The sequence below is a fragment of the Colossoma macropomum genome, unplaced genomic scaffold, assembly GCF_904425465.1.
Source record: "Colossoma macropomum unplaced genomic scaffold, Colossoma_macropomum, whole genome shotgun sequence".
Classification (NCBI taxonomy): Eukaryota; Metazoa; Chordata; class Actinopteri; order Characiformes; family Serrasalmidae; genus Colossoma; species Colossoma macropomum.
In genome coordinates this window covers 22,363,063-22,383,528 of record NW_023494805.1, presented here as the reverse complement: position 1 = coordinate 22,383,528, position 20,466 = coordinate 22,363,063, and the positions used below count along the sequence as shown (strand labels likewise).

Below are 20,466 nucleotides of genomic sequence, written 5' to 3'. Positions count from 1 at the left end.
CAGAAGAAAAAGTTTAAATCATGACATATAGCTCACATAAAAAAAGGAAATGCCGATCTTTATTAGAAAACATGTATTTTGAAAACTAGATATTTTAGGTCTAAAGATCATCGTCAACATTTTCAGTAGTGTCTTTATGTAACAACTTTGTTTTATTAATATCTGACCAGCAGATAACTACAGATTGCTATTTGAACTAACTAGTAACCTTGTACACCCAATATCAGTGCTTTTTTGCTTTCTTTAGGTTAGGGAAAGATGTAAAAGTACCAGTAAAAAAAATATATTGTCAGGACAATCACGTTCACTTTGCCTGGGGCCTTAAGTCAGATTCTTGATTTACAATCACAGTTAGCACAACAGACACTGTGTTCACTTTTACCTGCAGCACGAGTGATTTTGGAAAGTAGATCCTGACCATCGCCATAACTAGTGTAGGTGGGCCTGTTCCATTGGGGCCTGTAGCACTTGGAGACCCATGGTGACTGGGCTCCGCAACGTATTTATTGGCCCCTGTGATTTTACTCCCACCTCTCATGGGTAGCTATGACAATAATATACTTCAGCCGTTAGCTTACATTATAGCACCAGTTTGGTTAAAATATACCAACAGCAAGTAAACAAGAAAATTACATTGCCTATTTTTTCTTTTCAGGTGACCAATCAGAAAGCTGGCAAATACAGAACAACACCCTCCTGTAACGCTGACATTTGACAAGTTTGGTCCTACACGGTTTTTTAGCTTTTAGTATGAGAGCAGTGCAACTGTAATCATAAGTCCGTCAGGCATTGACTGGTAGAAGTCTCTACATAGATGCAGCCGCGAGATTTTCCACCTTGTAGATCAATCACTCTGCTCCGCCCTCTTTCGCTGTTGCCTGTTTGAAGATGAGCTGCACCCAGGAAGGAGTCAAATACCAAACCTCTTCTCCACAACTAGATGCACAGAAACACACACACACACACACACACACACACACACACACACACACACACACACACACACACACTACTAAAGTTCTTTCCATATTATTGTCACTGTAACTTGAAACCTACTGAGAAACACACCTTACCTCTATGTAGATTATTGTCCTAGGCCTCCTTCTGTAGAAAATCGCTTTAATGTTGAATTCAGGACTTACATCTTTTCTAAAGACACGAGTCCTTATAGTCTCCTCCTCACACCTAATGACAGCATACACATCTGGAGCTGTGAGAAAGAGAGAGAAAGAGAGAAAGAAGGAGGTATATGGAAAGAGCAGAGGAAAATAAGGACTTTATTGTTGTGTGTTTACAGTTTGGGCCTTCAGTGGACTTGTGTCCTAGTGTACTAGTGTAGTGGTGGTGGTGGTTAGTGACCTGGCTGTTTGGGCTGGCTGAGTGTGGAAGCTCTGCGCAGGTGGACTGTAGTTACAGCACACGGCTGAGGCACACAACACTTCCACAGAGAGGGAGGAGGCAAATCCTCCTTCAGCTCCCTACAGAGAGAGGGACTTCAGTGTTTACATTTCAAATAGTATCATTGCAAATAGATTAATTTAGAACCTCTTTCCACAATGTCCTACAGTTGACATCCACCAATCCAACCACCTGCCCACTGGACCCCATCCTATCTAAATTGCTCCCTGGACCTGAAACTGCCCTTGTAGCAGTGACCGAGAAGCTCCACGCAAGATCAGCCAAACTGTCATCAGTCCTGATCTATGTGTAGAACAATCAACCACAAGATCCTGTCCTTGCCAACCTACCACTCCCTTATCACTGCTATGCTGATGATGCTCAATTAAACCTTTCCTTCCCAGCATCTCAGCATGTCTGGCTGACATCTCGTCAAAGATGGCAGCCCACCACCTGAAGCTAAATATCAGTTGTTCTGCATCCTTGGAACTACAGGTCTTCATCATGATCTTGCCATATCATTTGATCTTGCCATCTACTGCTGGGCCTGATTGTATTTCTCAACGTTTCATTATATTGTCACTGTCCAAATATAAAGTTTACAGTATAATGAAAAAACATTCTTAAACTATAATGGAAGTTAATGTAACAAGATTTTTTTAAGTAATTTTGGAACATTTTTGTTTGTAAAATTTTCACACAATGTGAAGACCACCAAGTGTTTGCCAATTTAAGTACAAAAAAAGAAACAGATATGAAGTTGTGTCCCAACCATCATGATTTGCTATTTTTCTTTTGTTCTTCTTATTTTTTTCTTTAGTACTTCTATGCTGCACTCTCACATTAGCACTCTTTATTTGGGATCCTAGTAATTCATGGCCAAAGTGTAGAAATGAACCTGCCCACTCACATACCAAGCAGCACAAGCCTCCAGTATCTCACCTGAGCTTGATGTGCGTGTGTGAGAAGAGGCGGAGGAGGAATCGCCCAGTGGATCCAGGGTGGAAGGTGGTGGGGAGGAGAACATAGCGGCCGGGACTCAGTGTCACACGCAGAGTAACACTGCGGGAGTCCATATAGACCGAGCTTGCTGCCTGCTCACTAAAACACTGCACTCTACACACACGATTCACCTCCACCTGAGAGTGTCAGGAGAAAACTGCACATTAGCATGACAAGAAGATATAAATTGACATATAAACTGAGAAAAAAAAATCTATATATAAAAGTTCACCTCTTTATGTCAGTGCTTTTCTTAATTGTTTTTTCTATGTTGTGCTTAGTGTTTTGTATGCCTCATATGTTCACTGTTTGAGGGACTTTTTATCATTTTTCTCCAAAATTTTACTCTAGTAAATCTTAAACGAACAAACAAATAAAAATCAGAGAATAGGAAATTTATCTCAAATTCTGACAAATGAAGGGAGAAGACTTGTGGCTGACTAAAATGATCTGCCACATTACATTTTAGTCTTCATCACTGCTGATGAGAAGGCCTCAGAAAGTGTGTTCAGACTCACCCTCAGTACCTCAAAGCCGATTGGAAGATTTTCACCTCCTCCCTCCCTCCTTTTCATTCTTCTGTCCTCTTGCTGCAGGCATATGAGAACCTCATCTCCTTCCCCTCCCACCTCAAACATGAACTGAAATAATGTGTGATACAGATGGGACTAAAGTCAAGAGTGTTGACAAGTACAAAACATAAACAGCAAAAAATAGCCCAGCCCCAGAGACTGAAAGCACAATTATCAAGTCTATCTCAACTGTACAAAACTGTATACATGCTTAATCAGGGAGTGTCAGTGCACTTATAGCAAAACCATTTATATGAAGATAAGATCAGCGTTTTATCATTCAAATGCACATGCACACACATGAAAAATGACTGAACAATCATGTTTGTTTTTTTGTTTAAAAGTTGGGATGCTGTGCAAAATGTAAATAAACATAGCAATTGCAATGATATGCAAATCATGTAAACCCTATATTTAATTGAAAACACAACACAGTACAAACACAACATATAAAATGTTAAAACTGATGAATTGTATTGTTTTTTTTTAAATATATGCCCATTTTGAATTTGATGCCAGCAACACGTTCCAACAAAGTTGGAACAAAGCATGTTTATCACTTCGTTTCCTCACCTCTTCTTTTAACTGAACACTGTAAGCATTTTGGAATGAGGAGACCAACTGCTGTAGTTCTGTAAGTCAAAAGTTTTCCTGTTCCAACTTTAGTTTCCAATTAAATTATGTGATGTTGTTTAGTTGTGTAGTTGTTTATGTATTGTCTTTGCTTTGTTTTTGATTTGTGTGTATTCCTAAAAATGTACGTCACTGTCCTGCCTTCCCCTCCCCCTTACCTTTCCCCATCCTTGTTGTAAAATTTAATGAAAAATGCAATTTGAAAGTTGATCGCAAAAAAAAAAAAAAAATCTTTTCCCATGCCTGTTTGATATAGGATTTCAGCTGCTCAACAGTTCGGGGTCTCTTTTGACATATTATTCGTTTCATAATGTGCCAGACGTTTCCAATGGGTGACAGGTCTGGACTGCAGGCCAGTTTAGCACCCAGACTCTTTTACTATGGAGCCATGCTGTTGTTATACATGCAGAATGTGGTTTATCATTGTCTTGCTGAAATAAGCAAGGATTTCCCTGAAAAAGGCGTTGTCTGGATGGCAGCAGATGTTGCTCTAAAACCTTTATATATCATTCAGCATTAATGATGCCTTCACTGATGTGCAGGTCACCCATGCCGTGTGCACTAATGCCCCCCTATACCATCATGAATACTGGCTTTTGAACTGTGTGCTGATGACTAGCCGGATGGTCTTTAGCCCAGAGGACGCATAATTTCCAAGAAGAATTTTGATTCGTCGGACCACAGGACACTTTTCCACTTCCCCTCAGTCCATTGTACATGAGCTCTGGCCTGGAGAAGGCAGTGGCATTTCTGGATCCTGTTTATACATGGTTTCTTCTTTGCATGGTAAAGTTTTAATTTGCAATTGTGGATGCATGATGAACTGTGTTCACAGACAAAATTTTTTTTAAGTGTTCCTGAGCCCATGCAGTGACTTCCACCACAGGATCATGTCTGTTTTTAATGTAGTGCCACCTGAAGGTCTGAATATCACAGCCAGCAAATATCAGTTTTAGTTTTTGTCCCTTGCATACAGAGATTTCTCTGAATTCTCTGAATCTTTTAATGATATTATGTACTGTAGATGATGAAATCGCTTTGCTATTTTACGTTGAGAAACGTTATTGAATTGTTGCACTACCTGCACATGCAGTCTTTCACAGAGTGGCAAACCGCTTCCCATCTTACTTCTGAAAGACTCAGCCTCTCTGGATGCTCTTTTTATACCCAATCATGTTAATGATCTGTTGCCAATGAACCACCAGGTGTTTTTTTTAACATTACAAAACAGTTGTTCTTGACAGACATTTTATGGGCTTCAGTCTGAACCTCATTGTTACTGGCCATTTTATCGTGTACATCAACAAAAACACTGACTTAAATACTATATTGCTAGTAAAACACAGACATGTTATTGACATGTTATTATTGTGTAAAAATATTTTATGGTGTCAGTTTCTTTCAGTTTCCACTTTCAACATTGACAGTTTTACATGTGAGAAGTTGACCCTGCAAGAATCTCACATCAACTTTTGACAGCATCAGCTGTTTTTGTCACACCAAGAGTCCAATACAGCATAGTCTCAGATAATGGTAGAGGGAGCATCACAGTGAACAATCTCTACAAGTTATAATTATCTTAACACTAAGATGCTTTTGGGAAACTGGGCCCTGGACAATTTGCATACTTCTCCAAGTGTGTCTCCAAGTGGTGGAAAAAGAAATGTCCTTATCATTACTGTTTTGACAAATGTCTGTGATTGGTTATATTGCATGTAGTCAACTGGCCTTTTCCCGTCAACACAGGTGATTCATGGCTGACCTGACACTAAGCGACGAAACCTACCAAACTAAACCAGTGACCCCTATGTTGTACCTGAGGGTTAAGAAGAAACGTCTCTCTGTGGTTAATGCATCCTCCACACCTACTCCTCTTGTCCATCTCTCTTTCCCATTCCTCTTCCACCACTTCTTCCTCCTTTACCGTAAACTCCTGCATCTTTTCTCCTGCTTTTGGTGGCTGAGCTTTCTCTTCACCCCTGTCTTTCTTCTTCTCTTTGGCTCCATGGACCCTACTCCTGTCCATCTGCCTTTCCCCCAGCCTCTCCTCTTTCCTGTCCCCTCTTGGAGCAGGAACAGGAGCCGGATGGGACCACTGAGAACCTGAGAAATTCTTCCGTGTGTTGGAGGGCTGAGATGCAGCAGAGGCTGTTGGTGGTAAGTCTGCAGGGGCATTTGTCCACTCCCCTGGGCAGCGCACCTCTTTCCAGTGTCCCCAGGGCCAGAGCAAAGAGCGCTCCACTAGCCTGCACACCACCAAATCTGTGAAGTAGCGGCAGAAGTCTTCAAACTCCATCCTGAGGATGAAGACACACAAAGATCTAACATGAGGTGAAGAAGAGACATTTTGCAGGTTTTGTTAATGTATCTACACTGTATGTGTATAATGTGTGTCCACTTTTTAGGTACACCTGTCTAGTGTGTTGTGCCTTGAACAGCATGAATTTGCTGGGTAATGGATTCTGTAAGATGCTGAATGAGCAGTGCTGGAAAGTTATAGCATGCAGAAATGATTGTGTTGCGCATTTGCTGCAAATTGAATGAATGAACAGCTTACAACAAATTATGATCCTTCCATGAACAACATGCAAAAGGAACCTGGATTCAGCTGCTCCAGTTTTGCTGCTTCTATGCCACTGGAGATGCTCTTTTTAATCTTGCTTTTTGTTGACAAAATTGGCATCCAGCATGGTATTTAATTCTTGTAGTCATTCAAAACAAAGTCTAATAAATTCACCATTGTTGAATTATGATGTGATTTGCCTGGTTGTGTTCTGTTTGATTGCTTGTTTTTGTCTAGTTTGTTTGTTTTCATTTTCCATTGACAGAACAATGTTTGGCAAATCTGGCACTAAGGAGTCACTATGAACAATTTGTGTAAAGGTAGGGGTTGTATCTAATAACATAGCATCTGGTTTTTGTGCAGAAGTCAAAAGCCAAAACTCAGAGACCACCCTTCATTTATTTAATTTCCAGTAGTTAAAGTTAATTAAACAAATGAAGGGTGGTCTCTGACCTTTGCACAGTGCTGTTTGTTTTCACACTGAATTTGTTTGAACGGAATGATTTTCAAATAATTATAATGTGGTAATGGCATGAAAGTGTGTACATTACCAAAACTCTCCTACATCTCTGACAACAAGACCCATCTTCTCTCTCTCACTGCGGCCCACCTGCTGCCACTGCTGTGACCTACAGGCGGCACCAAAATAGGCAAACAAGTGTTGGGATCACCCACCTAATTCAAGACTATAAAAGTAATGACCAAATCTGCTCATATAAGCAGTAGTACTTGTATGTACACTTATGCTTTCATTATATTAGCTTACAGACAACCAAACTCAAAAACATTTTTAGCCTTTTTAACAAACCAGTGGGACCCACGGGATCAATGGGATTAAACAAATACAACTCAAATAAAACTCAGTTTCCTTAAGTATGACGATTCATATTAGACTACAGCCAGAATAAGCACACTACACCTAAATAAGCTCTCCTTGCACTCATACATGTCTATATTCACAACAACCTGCAGGTGTGATTTGTCTCTCCTGTTACTCCTCACCCCTGACTCCAGGCTCCTGTCCAGTCTGCTGTACCCCAGGGGTTCCTCATGCGCACCATGTAGATCCGAGGACTTCCGCAAATGCCCAGCAGACTCTCGCCCAGGCGAACCTTCCTGACTGCAGTAATACCATATGCATGACCTTTCACCAGTCCACAGTCCAGCACTGACTCCACATGTTCTCCATCAGCTGGCTGAGTATTCGGGTGAGAGAACATAAAAAGGAGAAACTTGAAACACAAAAAAGGAACAGAGATTGATTTAGACAGAGAGTGTGCAATAAAGTAAGAAACAGGTCAAAGAGACCATCTGGATAATGAAGAAGGCAAGAGATGCAGAGGAAAGAAAGAGGGTAATGAGGTGATAGAAAAAGAATCGTAGAATAACATCAGCAAAGATTGAGGTAGGTTAGTCAGGATTCGAGTCAAAGTGTACATGCTGTGACAGGTGAGAGGCATCATTCCTGCTGTAGAGCTACAGACCAGACCACCAGCTGTCAGGAAGAGCAGTCATAAAAAAACAGTCAGCTGAGGTAATTAAAGAGGCTGGCAGAGTTTGCCCTTAGACACAATAGACACAATAGTCCAGAGCTGAAAGCTAAACTGTATAAGGCTAAACCTGAAAATTTCAGCAGTGCATGTTTTTGTAGGGGCATTCCAGCCAAAAAACTAGCATTTAAACATTATTCGCCACTGGCCTAAAACTAGCATTTGACATGTTATTTGTCATTTTATTGCGTTATTATTTGTCATGCATTGCATCCTTCAACCTTATTTTAATCGTTTTCATGTTTTTGTCCATTAATGTTTTCTCACTACAGTACCTAGCATGCATTAAATAAATGCATCACACATCCAGTGGGACCAGTGATAAAGAAATTTGAGTGCTAGCGTAGCCACTGATATAGTGACATTAGATATCTGGATCCTTCATTCACCAGCTAAAGGAAAAAATCCAACCAGCCCTCCCTTAAAATATGAGCCCAAAGCACTTGTAGTTTTTTAAAAGTTCCTCTCACCTTCAAGATACACCATCAGAAGGGGGTGTTCCTAGTCTTTAAAATGAAATATCTAGAGTCCACTGAGGCTCCACTGTAGGAGATGAGCAGGAAGGTTTGCAACAGATATAGTGATGGTTGTATTTTTCATTTTGGTCGGAGTCCCCCTTTAAGCATTTGCAACGCCTTTCATATTCATTCTTTGGGTGTTTATTTCTGCATGCGTCATTGTAAATGCAGCTTTCTGAACACTGAGGTCTGGCATTGTTTTCCTTTTTTTCTTAACAGAGGTTATTACCCGTATGGAGCATGTGATGAGAGCTTTGCGGTTGTGTGCTCTGGCTAACGTCTGGAACAGCACCTTCCTCTGGTCAGCATTCTGGGTCAATGCTTCTAGGTTCAGATTCAGTGGTTCAGACACTCCCCCAGTGAAGTCTACCAAAGCTTCAGCTGTGTTACCCCCCTCCAAAGCCTCATAGCAGCCATTCAGTCTGAAAGAGTGAAGGAAAGACAGGGAGACAGAATGTGAAAGATTCATCAGATTTTCTGCTCAGACTATAAATTCTACAAATTAATGTCAACATTAAATGTTAATGGTGAAGATAAGGGTTATAAATGCAGTTTTCTATTTCTAAATTATGGTCACTGAATCTGTGAAAATAGATTAGGACACATATGAGGCTCAGACCACCAGCCTTCATGTTTCAGGATTGAGAACTTTAATGAGGTAAATTATCCCTCGTCTCTCTTTCCTGATCCTCTTGCCATTCTGCCTGGCCTGGAGTGCAAAAGAGAACAAGAGAAAGCCTCATGATGACAACCTGATCTAACCCCAGTGGCACAGCATCACAAGCTAAGACCTGCCCTGTCTGTCCAGTTCAGTCCCAGAAGAGAAAGAAATGTATTCAGTGAGTATATCTGGTTTGGTTGGGCTCCTGCTCTGACAGTTGTCATACTTGGCATAAGCTTTCTCCAGCAGGGCACTCCAGAACTCCCGCGGTGTTGCTGATCGACAGAAGAGCAGAGTTCCGTCCTCACTGACCGGTAAACGGTCATCCACCACTACGTCTGTCCACTGACCCAGCCGCCAGAATCGGAAATGGAAAATTCCAGCATACAGGTCTGGACGCTTCGGGTTCCATTCCTGCTCCATGTGATCAGGGATGACCTGGATATGAAGAGAGAAGAGAGGTGGAGAAAGAGAAACAGGGTTAAAGGAGAATTCCACCAATTTTTCAAAATTTCTGCATAATACAATGAGATGTAAACAGAGTCTTTTCATGTCTAATGGTTCACTGCAGAGAACACACTCTGATGTCTTTACCATGGTGGTGATAGGAACCAGGGGTATATGACACAAATATAGCCATTTTATTTTCTTTCCAAACTGGTGAAAATATATGTACTGTAGAAAATTGTAAACTAGTGCTTCATCTTAAAATCTTATATCTTAGTTGTCTTGGGGTTCTAATTTACATTCTGCATATACCTCCCTGAATGGAGTTTGAAAAATTTTGAAAACCTTCTCAGAACTATCGTAAAACAATGTCTCGGGCCTCAAGCAGTGTATTTAAAGCCATTTTATGTAATCACTTTGTGTGAGGGAACTTTTAGAGCCATTTAACTCTTCAGACGTCTGGTTTCACCACCACTTTGAACAAAGGCAAACAGCAGCAACTACAGCAACAATGAAACTGAGAAAAACATCGTTATGATTTTCAGACTCTGTTTTCTTCTAAAATGTTACCACAGTTTGGATCTTTAGACCCCCAGTCACTCCAGTTTGCATTTGTACAGCATAATTTCCCTACTCGCTCCTGCTCTCTCTCTCTGACATGCACATACCTTTTTCCAAAGTGAAGGTTCTGTGGCCAAGCAGGAAGTGGCTGCCACCATCCAGCAGTTACCCAGACTGCCCTGGTGCAGATCCCTTGTACTGATTCCATCCACAAAGAGTCGAGGGTCCTTACAGAGCTCCTGAGACAAAAACAGAGACATCTTTAAGCAACTGACATTTCCATCCCATTTTTGGGTGTCTACCCAAAATTCCAGTTGATGTAAATTATCTAATCTTTTTACATGCTCAAAAGTAATTGTACAAACTAACAATTATAAATACAAGGATTATTTTTAATACTTAGGTGCAAATCCTTTGCTGTCAATGACTGCCTGAAGTCTGTAACATCCCCAAATACCGTGCTTCCTTCCTTGATATGCTTTGTCAGACCTTTACTGCAGCTGCCTTCAGTTGCTGCTTGTTTGTGGGCCGTTCTGCCTTTTTTTGTCTTCAGTAAGTGAAAAGCATGCTCAGTGTTGAGGTCAGGTGGCTGACGGCCATTGAAGAACATTCCATTTCTTTGCCTTACTGTAAAGTGCCGTCCTATCAGTTTTGCAGCATTTGACTGAATCTGAGCAGAAAGTATAGCTCTATACACTTCAGAATTCATCCTGCTACTTCTAACAGCTGTCACATCATGAATAACCACCAGTGACCCAGTTCCATACATGCCCATGCCATAACACTGCCTCCACCATGTTTGACAGATGATACGGTGTGCTCTGGATCATGAGCCCTTCCTTTTCTAGCAAAGTCTAATCTGGCCTTTCTGTTCTTGAGTGTTATCAGTGGTTTGATCTTGAGATAAAACCTCTGTATTTACTTCCGATCTTTCTGCCATGATCTTCAAGGGCTTTTTGATGATGTTGAGCTCACCAGTGCATTTCTTCTTTTTAAGACTGTGCCAAGTTGTTAATTTGGCCACTCAAAGTTTATTTTTAATTTATTTAAATTTATTTAAGCTTTATTTAAAGCTGAAAGTCTACACTTCAGTCACATCTTGCTGGCTTCGTTTTGAATCCATTGTGGTGGTGTACAGAGGCAAAATTGCAAAAACAGTGTCATTTTCCAAATATTTATGGACCTGACTGCAATAACATTGCGACAACACTGTGACAACCCTGAGGCAACAAATGTTATACCAAACCACTCTGAATGACTCTGCTTACTTCTCCAACACTGAATCACACAGAATTTTGAAAAATCATGGAATTCTTTCCTTGTGAGGACTACAAGTGAGGACATTTTGCTGGTCCTCACATGAGCATGTGTTGTTTTCACCACAAATTACATTTTTTTGAAAAAGTAAAAGAGCAGAAAAAAATCTTTTTGGATATTGAGGTTAAGCTTAAGGTGAGAATCAATAGAAAATCAATAGAAAGCTATGGAAGTCCTCACAAGGAATGTAAGATAGGATCATGAGTGTGTGTGTGTGTGTGTGTGTGCGTGTGTGTGTGTGTGTGTGTGTGTAGAAGAGAGCAGTCCTGTCTGCTTGAACTTGTTGATCTACGTTTTGACATTGGATCCTGTCTCCTAAAATCACTTGGTGTCAGTTTACAGAGGTCATGCACACACACACAGACACAGACACAGAAACACACACTTAATGTTATACCACATAATTAACTTCAATGCGTATTTGTTATCAGGTTGTGCAATACAGTATCATAAAGATTCTCAGAAGGTAAACTTAGAACTGAGCACTGACACCACAGAGTGTGTCTGTGTGTGTGTGTCTGTGCGTGTGATATATAATCCTATCATTTGACCCATGTTGTACACATGCTGAAAATATTTGTGCTATATAGTCTGACCTTGCTTTTAACTTTACACCCCCACATACAGTAGAACACTTATTGTTAAGCAGATGCAGTTAGTGCACTTTTTCTACCTATATCAAGCCTCTGAGTGAAGACTTTCAACAAAGATCTTACAAGCCAGTAATGTATTATATAAACATCCCTTCTAAGCAGTAAAAGATGTTCAGTTCCCTTAAATACATCACATACAGTTGTGTTCCAAATTTGGGCACCCCTGGTCAAATTACACATTTTGTTGATTTTATAAATATATAAATAAATACATTTGCAAATTCTCTTTAGGAAACAATATATTACATTTTTCTGCACTTTTTTTTTATTTGCTGAATTCAACATATTAGGAAAAAATAAAACCAGGGAGGCTCAAACTTTTGCATGCTACTGTACATCATGTAAAATATAAGTTGTTCAGGAAATAATTATGGAAAATCATGTACATATATTTGCTCATATCAAAAATATATCTGCAATTTATGTGTTTTAAAATATGTATGAAATATATTTAACTATGCCATTTTTTACTCTTAAAATATATGCTACTATATGCGAATACATGTCAATACATTTAAATATATGCACATATGTAGATAAAATATATATATTAGAATCAAGTTTTAATATTTACATATGTTACAAACTTGACACGTATTTTGAAAAACATATTTCTTTTGCATATGGCAGGTTTACTGTTTTTCAACCTCAGCCTTTATAAAAATAAGGCACATTTCTACTGACTTTAGTGTTGACAAATGCACCACTTCTTTGCAAATTCTCACTAGGCTTCAACACATTCCAATGTAACAGCGGGTTAAGCCTTCAAAAAGCCCTATAGTGCTAATATTCAAAAACGAGAAACTCACAGTAGTCACGTCTGTCTCTAAATACATTATTTATTTTAAAAAGCATGTTTTTTGTTAAATCATGTGAGATTTTAAGATTTAATAATCTTTGTGTTAAAATAAATGTAATAAAAATATGCAGAAACATGAACCAAATAATAACTGTCATTGACCCGTATTTTTATATTGCTGATATATACAATATATACAAGATTTCTACAGGGAAGCCCCATCCTAGAAGTGAATTAAAGAATTCTCCATCGTATTTCAACCTAATTTCTATCTGCTGGACCTACCTGTAGCATACAGTGAATTACCACAGACAATCGTTTTGATGTGTTTCCTTATCGTTAGAAAAGAACAGAAAACTATCTGAAAACACACTTATAATAGAAGCCAATAGGAAGCTTCTCCATCACCTGCCCACTGAGTTCTATTCTAAGTAGTCCTTTAAGGGGAGTGGAGTCCATTAAGCAGCACTCCACTGCCTTCCAAACGTCTCCCTCACTATTTCTGTGTGATAACCACTTGCTGAAATATTCACAGCTGCATGCTCCACTGCTATATTTGATTGGCCACACTTTAGCACATACTCACACTATTTTAATCAACGTCAGTTATTTTTTACAGCTTAACCTGCACAAACCTTGGTAATACCCCTGAAGCCAAACACGCGACACACACACTCTCCAGGGTGTCCTATTGCAATGGACTGACGCCTCGCCGCTGTTAGAAAGGCCTTTAATTAAACATATCTGTTATAGCTCTGCTGACCGCGCAGCTACAATTAGCTACACATCCTCATAAAGACAGCAGTACATTACGAACTTCTGACCTCCCAAGTAGCTACAGGCCCAAGAAAATGTCAAAAACCATGTCAGCAAGTCTGTTTGAGATTTGCACAATTACTGTTGTTACTGAATTTAACACATTGGGGAAAAATATAAAAAAATAAAATGGCCTGTTCAAAGGTTATGGCACATTTTATATTTTGTTTTTCCAATATGTTAAACTCAACAGATAAACAGAAATTTTGCACTTACAATTGCAGAAAAATGCCAAAATTGAGTGTGTTCTCTGTAGAAGATGTGTGAACTTATTTTTAACTTAGAAAATCAACAAAACAGCAGCAAAGGCTCTATATGGAAAAAGTGATTTTGAGTTTAAAGATAATATGTCAATGGGATCTGGATGTTGAATTTGAGCAAGAAGTATGGGAGATTATTGTCTCTGGCTGGCCATTAAGGGATATTAAGGATTACTGTATACTTGCACTTTGTATTATTAGATTACAGTGAGACTTCAACTATTGAACCTAATATAAAGCAATGAATGCTGGACATGTAAGAGTTCAATTGATATTTTTGGAAATTTCCGTTGGCCTCTCCCTTTTGGACTCAAGTAGTTCGGATTATTGGGGAGTGTACAGACCACCCATACCACATTCTCCAACTTCTTGCTTTCTTGGGGAGGGATCTGTCCCACCACACAGACTTACGACGGTAAAAATTTGGCTCAGCGTTGGTAGCTTTCATTAATGCAGCCAGAAATATACTAAAAAATTAGAACATTACTAAGAATTAGAACATCACAGTCTCTAACAGTTATATAGACTGGAACGGACTAGATGACAAAAAGGAAGCACTACTACAACCATATATGCACTGAGCTCTGATGTTACCTAAGCTTCCACAGTCCATCTCTGAATTTGGGCAGATGAGGGGAACTTTACTGAGTGTTTTAGAAGGGAGCGGTGAGATAACTTTGCTATGTGTGTTATATACTATAAGAGCTGCATGGAGATGGCTGTTCCTTTTCTTATGTGTTGTTTTTTTCTCACCCTTGGTCTCTTCCACGTCACTCTGGGAGGTGGAGCTCTCTTGTAGAACAGTGACTGTGCAGAAGCAGGGAAATAGGGGTCCTGGAACAGAGCCCCTCGTCTCAAACATGCTCTCTTTAACTTATGGTAGTTCTGACCCTGAAACAGACATACTCTCTCTGGCATCCTGGAGAGAAGAGGATGATAAGAGATGATACTAAAATATATGAAACAATAAGAGACAATACAATGCAACATGACAGTGTTTAATCCTTTAACCTCAACCTCTAGGTGTATCATTCAGTTGTTAATGAAGGATCTTATCATGGAAAACCACATTTTCCTTGCTTTTTTTAATTAAATGAGTTTGATGTGGTGTGTAAGCTGCAGCCTGCTTTGAATTCATGTTTTTTTTTGTGACGAGTACCAAAACACACACACACACACACACACACATCATCTAAACCACTCATCCTTCTGGGTCGCGGTTGAGTGCTGGAGCCTATCCCAGCTGTCATTGGGCGGAAGGCAGGATACACCCTGGACAGGTCGCCAGTCCGTCGCAGGGCAGTACCAAACATTTACACGTAAAGTCTACAGTAGTTTAGCTCCACCCATTTGCACTGAAGTTTCAAGGAGCGTTTCAGCCTGGACTATTTTTATAAATGAGGCCCAATACGGTGCAGCCAACCAGAACTTAGGTCATTTACATGTGTCAGCTTAACAGCGTAGTAATAAAAACAGCCAGTTTAATTTGAAGAGATAAAGAGCTGGCAAAATGGCTACGTAAAAATGATTCATAACTTATGATTCGTTTGTCAGAAACCTACAAAAATACAAGTGGACCTCCAGGAAAGAATACATATACAGGCCCTTAGGTTTAAAGAGATAAATTGAAACACTTTAAATTGTGCAGGAATCACTTCCATTATCACATCTGTGTAATGCTTTTCCATCAGGTTTGGGAGAACTCCGCTACACACAGAGCTACACTATGTAAGTTTTGGGTATCTGGAGACCTCTCTGTTTGAAATGTGTAATTGCATGCAATGTGCAGAAAAACGTTTTGTGACACTGGTTGTGCTTTGGACACCTTTCCCGAGCGGCTGAATGTGATGATTAACAGTGATTTGAAAGAGTATTCCAAGAGAATTCAGTCAAAACGAAGGACGTGAGTGAATTATCTACTACTGTTATCATGTCTTCACCAGTCTGCTGATTTTGCATTTGAGGCCTACACATTGAGCAGGACCTTCTTGACTGTGCATGTGATGTTAATGTGTAACAAGGTAAGACGTGGTCTGAGAAACCTATGTAAAATCTGACCCGGCACCCTTGACTTTTAAATCATTATTTCAGATTTTACTTAAATCCAGTGGAACAGCATAAGAAAACTCTCTACAGAAGATCTTTGCAGGGAATTTTACGTGTTGTTGTGACAGAAAGATTAGTAAACCTCTATATAAAGTCCTGCCAGGTAACCTCACATTTAGCTTTAGTTCCAGGGATGATTAGATAACAGGGTTTATTTGTAGACTAAGGTGTAATTTGCCCTGGAACTGAGACGGGTCAGAAGAGAGGGCGGGTGAAATAATTGTTGCCCTTCAGTGTCCAGAAACAGCAAACTGAATAAAAAAATATAAGTGAATGTGGTGCATGTCCAGAGAGCACTTTACATGTTTAGGAGTTCAGGCTCATGATAAGTTGCAGGAGTGTATCAGGTAATGAGCTTGATACAGGGATATGGGGATTGGACTCGGGGGGGGTGCGGCACGGTTTATGGTTCAGAGGGCTGTTTTACCCATTAGGGGATTTTGGCAGGGGCAGAGGGGGAGGCCTGGGGCCAAGAGAGAGCATCAGTATATGAGCCAACACTGATTCTGTGTCAGTGTATATGCCAGGATAATGTGTGTGTGTGTACGCAAATACCACACAGGCCATCACTAGCACTCTGCACTCTCGACTTCCCTCTCAGAAAGGAAATGCACTAACGAACGAGAGGATCTTTTACAGATAAACAACACAAAATGTACAGCTTCCACATCAACACATGGCCATGCCTGAGCTTACACTGCAGGCTGTTCTTTGTGCACCAGTCCAGCTTAGTCTTAGCAATAACTGAAATACACTCAAACTTTTAAATAAATCAATTCCAATAAATAAAATAAAAATGGAGGAAACCTAAAAAAGCACAATGTACTGTTGTACTGCAGTCCCTGATATGACAGAACAATCAGAACATGCTGACAGGTTGGCTGTGTGAATTTAAACACACTTAGATTATTTAAAAGGGAAAATGTTAAATAAGGCTCAGCTGAATTTCAAAATGATACCTACACAACTACAACTACAAACTACTATCCTAAATAAACAATTCAGTGCATATTTGATTTTGCTTTTGTAGGAAAATATTTTACAGATTAAAAACCATATAAGCTGCTCAAATACATCCAGATTATACTATATATTATATATCATGACAGTGTATGATCACATATTATCTACATTACCTATTTGTTTGTGTCTATATTGTTTCGATGTAGGATTAATTGCAGCTATTCATTCAAAATGAATGCTTCATCAGGAATAATGATCTACACAATTGATAAAACAAATATTTTGTTAATTAAAGTGTATAAAAATGTATGAAAATTCTAAATTCAGTGCAAAATGCCTGGAAAAAATATATGTTATATTCTTATATTTAAAGACAATGTGTTTAATAAAGAACTAGGGATCACCCGTCACTAACAAATCATTACAATCCAACTGACCAATCATTAAATCCAACCATAGACTGAAGACAAAGGTAAGACAGTTTCACTTACTTTGTTTCTTTTGGTTCCAGTGCTGTCTTTATCTGTCTGAAGCGTTCTCCGACTGCTCAGCTATATCCAGTCATCTATATAGCTTCATGAGCTCATCGTTGGCATCATCTTTGGGTTTTATAAAAGCAGCTCGTCTCAGGAGTCTAATGGTCATACTAGTGTGATCACTGGAACTCTGGTCAGAAGCTGTTTCGCTGTTGTGCTCTTCATGGGGCTGTTATATGGAGATGGTCGAGAGCGACAGGTGTTTCCTTTCTGTTGTTACCTGTCTGCTCGTCGTCTCCGTGACAACCGGATCTTGTGCACCAGACTAAAGCGTAGACTGGAGTCCTGGCATGAGCATTAGGATAGAAAACTGTATGGAAATGCTTCTTTACTTTCAGGAGGGAAGTTCATGACAGTATAGAGAAAAGCCACTCATTCTTGGTCAAACTAGTGTGTCATTTGTGCATTTGTTTGTTTCTGCATATGTATTTTACATAGTCTTGAAGCTTACAGAATGTCATATCGGATACAACAACAGTGTTTTTAGTTATTTCAGTTTATACACGTGGAAGAGACAGTGTGCTTTAAGGAATACTCCAGTATTTTTCAACCTAGAAAAAAGGGTTTAAACTGTAAATTGTACAATGTGTGAGAACTTGATAAGTCACTGAAGCATCTGGCCATTGGCTTTTGCTCTAAATGTGTCTGCTCTTTTGTAAGTACAGGAAAATGTCAAAATAGATATCTGTGGTAACCAACCTTGTACAATAGATGCAGCAGATAGAGACTAGTTGAAAAACGTATTCCTTTAAAAGGGAATTCCACTAAGTTTTCAAAATTTCTGAAGAATTAAAGGCTACTTTTCCTACTTTTTTATTGCATTTCATTTTTTACACTTTAGTTCCATTATACCATTATTGGTACTTTTATGTACCAAAAACAGTTGAAAATTAATTTGGATGGATGTGCGCTCTCCTTGTAAAAAGGAACATTTTATGCTGTTAATGTTGCAGTACGTAAGTTTGAACGTGTATATGTGTTTGTGTGTTATTTCGTGTTGGGGTGTGGATTTAGTTAGTATGAACTGGGTGGTCACTGTCAGCGTGAGTTTTAGGACCTCCCTGCTATTTTCATGCCTCTGTATGTGCCTTTCAGCTTGATGTTTAATAAAAGAGCACTACTCGCAGCAGAATCATGGCCTCCCCTGTGTCTTATCCTGCGCCAATGCCACATTACTTTCACTACTGTATCATTGTATTCTGTGTATCATTTTTACAATACACATTACGTATCATGATCATTTTAACACACACACAGTGTACTAGTATGGATTTTTTATAGTATTGATCTACTTGAAATCCAATTAACCAAGACTAATTGTGCTCTCTTTTTTATAGAAGCATGCAGTTAGTTAATGTCCTTTGAGTACAGACGATATCAACAAAATGCGTAGAAAAAGTGATATTATCAGTGTCCACCTCTACTTGAAATAATTACAAATATTGTTTTTCGATAGTTTTGAGATGTTTTAGACCTCCAAGGAATTTTTAAAAACCATCCATAGTGGAGAGGTCCATGCATATAAAACTCAGATGACTAGGTTAGGTTCACTGGTAATTTTGTAGCTAGTAGATAAAATGGCTATATTTGTGTTGTAGACGCCTGGTTCCTATCACCACCACCACTCAGAGCCAGTGAGTTTTCTCTACAATGAGCCTTTTCACAGCAAACCACTCTGAATGACTTTGTTTAACCCCTTAACAATCCAGGCTTATCACATACAAAAGTTTATTATTCAGTAGCTACAGGGACTTCAGTGCAAACTAATGGAGTTGTTCTCAGATTATAGAAGTGTGTAATAGTACCTTGGGCCTGTCAGCAGGCCCATGGCTTGTTAAGGGGTTAAATCTCAACCAAGCTGAAAATTTTGGAAAATTAGTGGAATTCCCCTTTCATGTTGGGGCTCCCTTCTAAATTACTTGGAGGACGTGCATTCACCGGTATCAGAGGAGCCCTGTATGTGCAGCTGTAACTCCATCCCTCCAGCCACACTAGTGCACAAAGCGCAATGACATAATAGACAGTTAGCAGAGGCTCGCTAGACAACAGCTCAGTTACACTCCAGAAGGCCCATTCAGACACGGCTACTGCAGCCACAGACACTCCAGCTAACATGTAATAACACCGTCACTAAAAACAGCCAGCAAGAGCTCATATTATCTCAACAGAAAGGATGTCAAGTACTAGGCATACATTACATCAATTTACACTGAACTGTAAACTTACAATTGAATGCAGCCTGCATGGCTGTTGCTTGAGTTCAATTCACTGTAAATTCACTATGCAAATACAAACAACATTAAATTGTCAATTTAATAGGTCAAGCACCAAGAGCTTGTTTCAGTACTAAAATATTCGCAGTAAAACAACAAGCTGTAACAGCTTCTAAACATGTTACACTAATTTATGCTACAAACTACAAATTTGCATTTACATAAATTACATTATAAATGTAATGTAAATTTACTATTACCTTTGTAAATGGTAAAAGTCACCAAAAGCTTGCTTTATTACCATCAGAAAGCATGTGCAGTAAAGCAACAGGTATATAGACTGTAAAAGCTTATGAAAAATTTACATTCATTTACATTAATGATAAAGCCTGGAAAAGTTTGACCATGCAAGTGTCCAGTCTGTTCCCCTCCTCATGTTAGTGATCTATATTTGCCTTGGTCATTCACGCTCCCTCTCTTTCTCTCCCTATCTCATAGCGTGTTCGGTCCTGTCCTCTTGCTGACCTTAAAGCAACGCTGACCACGAGCCTCCTCCACACACTCCCCCTCTTCCCGTATTTCATTCGTGCACATTAACAAGCAGCTCCTTCATGACTTTGTCCGTTTGGCACGGAGCACCTCATCTCCTGCCACAGAAACACACACACACACACACACACAAATGCAAAAGACACACTTACGTCTTCTTCAGTCTTTCTTCTGATCCTCTCTGCTCCTCGCTCACCACGCCTCCCCGTCTGTTTTTCTCGTCCTCCCTCTCTCTCTCCTGCTAAGTTCATCATGCCATATCTGTTGTCATTAAGCGCGTGGCACTGACATCTGAGTCCCCCAGAGGCTCCCAGCCCACACACACACACACACAAAATCACTACAACTG

General features: G+C 39.6%; 1 protein-coding gene across 4 annotated transcripts; it reads right to left on the bottom strand.

Annotated features, from left to right (window-relative positions):
* Nucleotides 1-756: 756 nt before the first annotated feature.
* LOC118826253 (calpain-5-like) lies at nt 757-20,366 on the bottom strand. Of its 4 annotated transcripts, XM_036597171.1 has the most exons (15): nt 20,094-20,366; nt 19,582-19,634; nt 17,311-17,640; nt 14,504-14,669; nt 10,013-10,144; nt 9,124-9,335; nt 8,466-8,658; nt 7,171-7,364; nt 6,720-6,797; nt 5,422-5,902; nt 2,919-3,041; nt 2,341-2,537; nt 1,360-1,478; nt 1,074-1,210; nt 757-936 (listed from the first exon to the last, which is right to left on the bottom strand). In XM_036597171.1, exons 4-15 carry the CDS (start codon nt 14,666-14,668, stop codon nt 772-774), a joined length of 2,196 nt encoding a protein of 731 aa, XP_036453064.1. In that variant the 5' UTR covers nt 14,669; nt 17,311-17,640; nt 19,582-19,634; nt 20,094-20,366; the 3' UTR covers nt 757-771. The 4 variants fall into 4 exon arrangements, with proteins under 4 accessions (XP_036453064.1, XP_036453063.1, XP_036453062.1 ...); XM_036597170.1 differs by lacking the exon at nt 19,582-19,634; XM_036597169.1 differs by lacking the exon at nt 19,582-19,634 and having other exon boundaries at nt 20,270-20,347.
* Between the last annotated feature and the right edge of the window lie 100 nt (nt 20,367-20,466).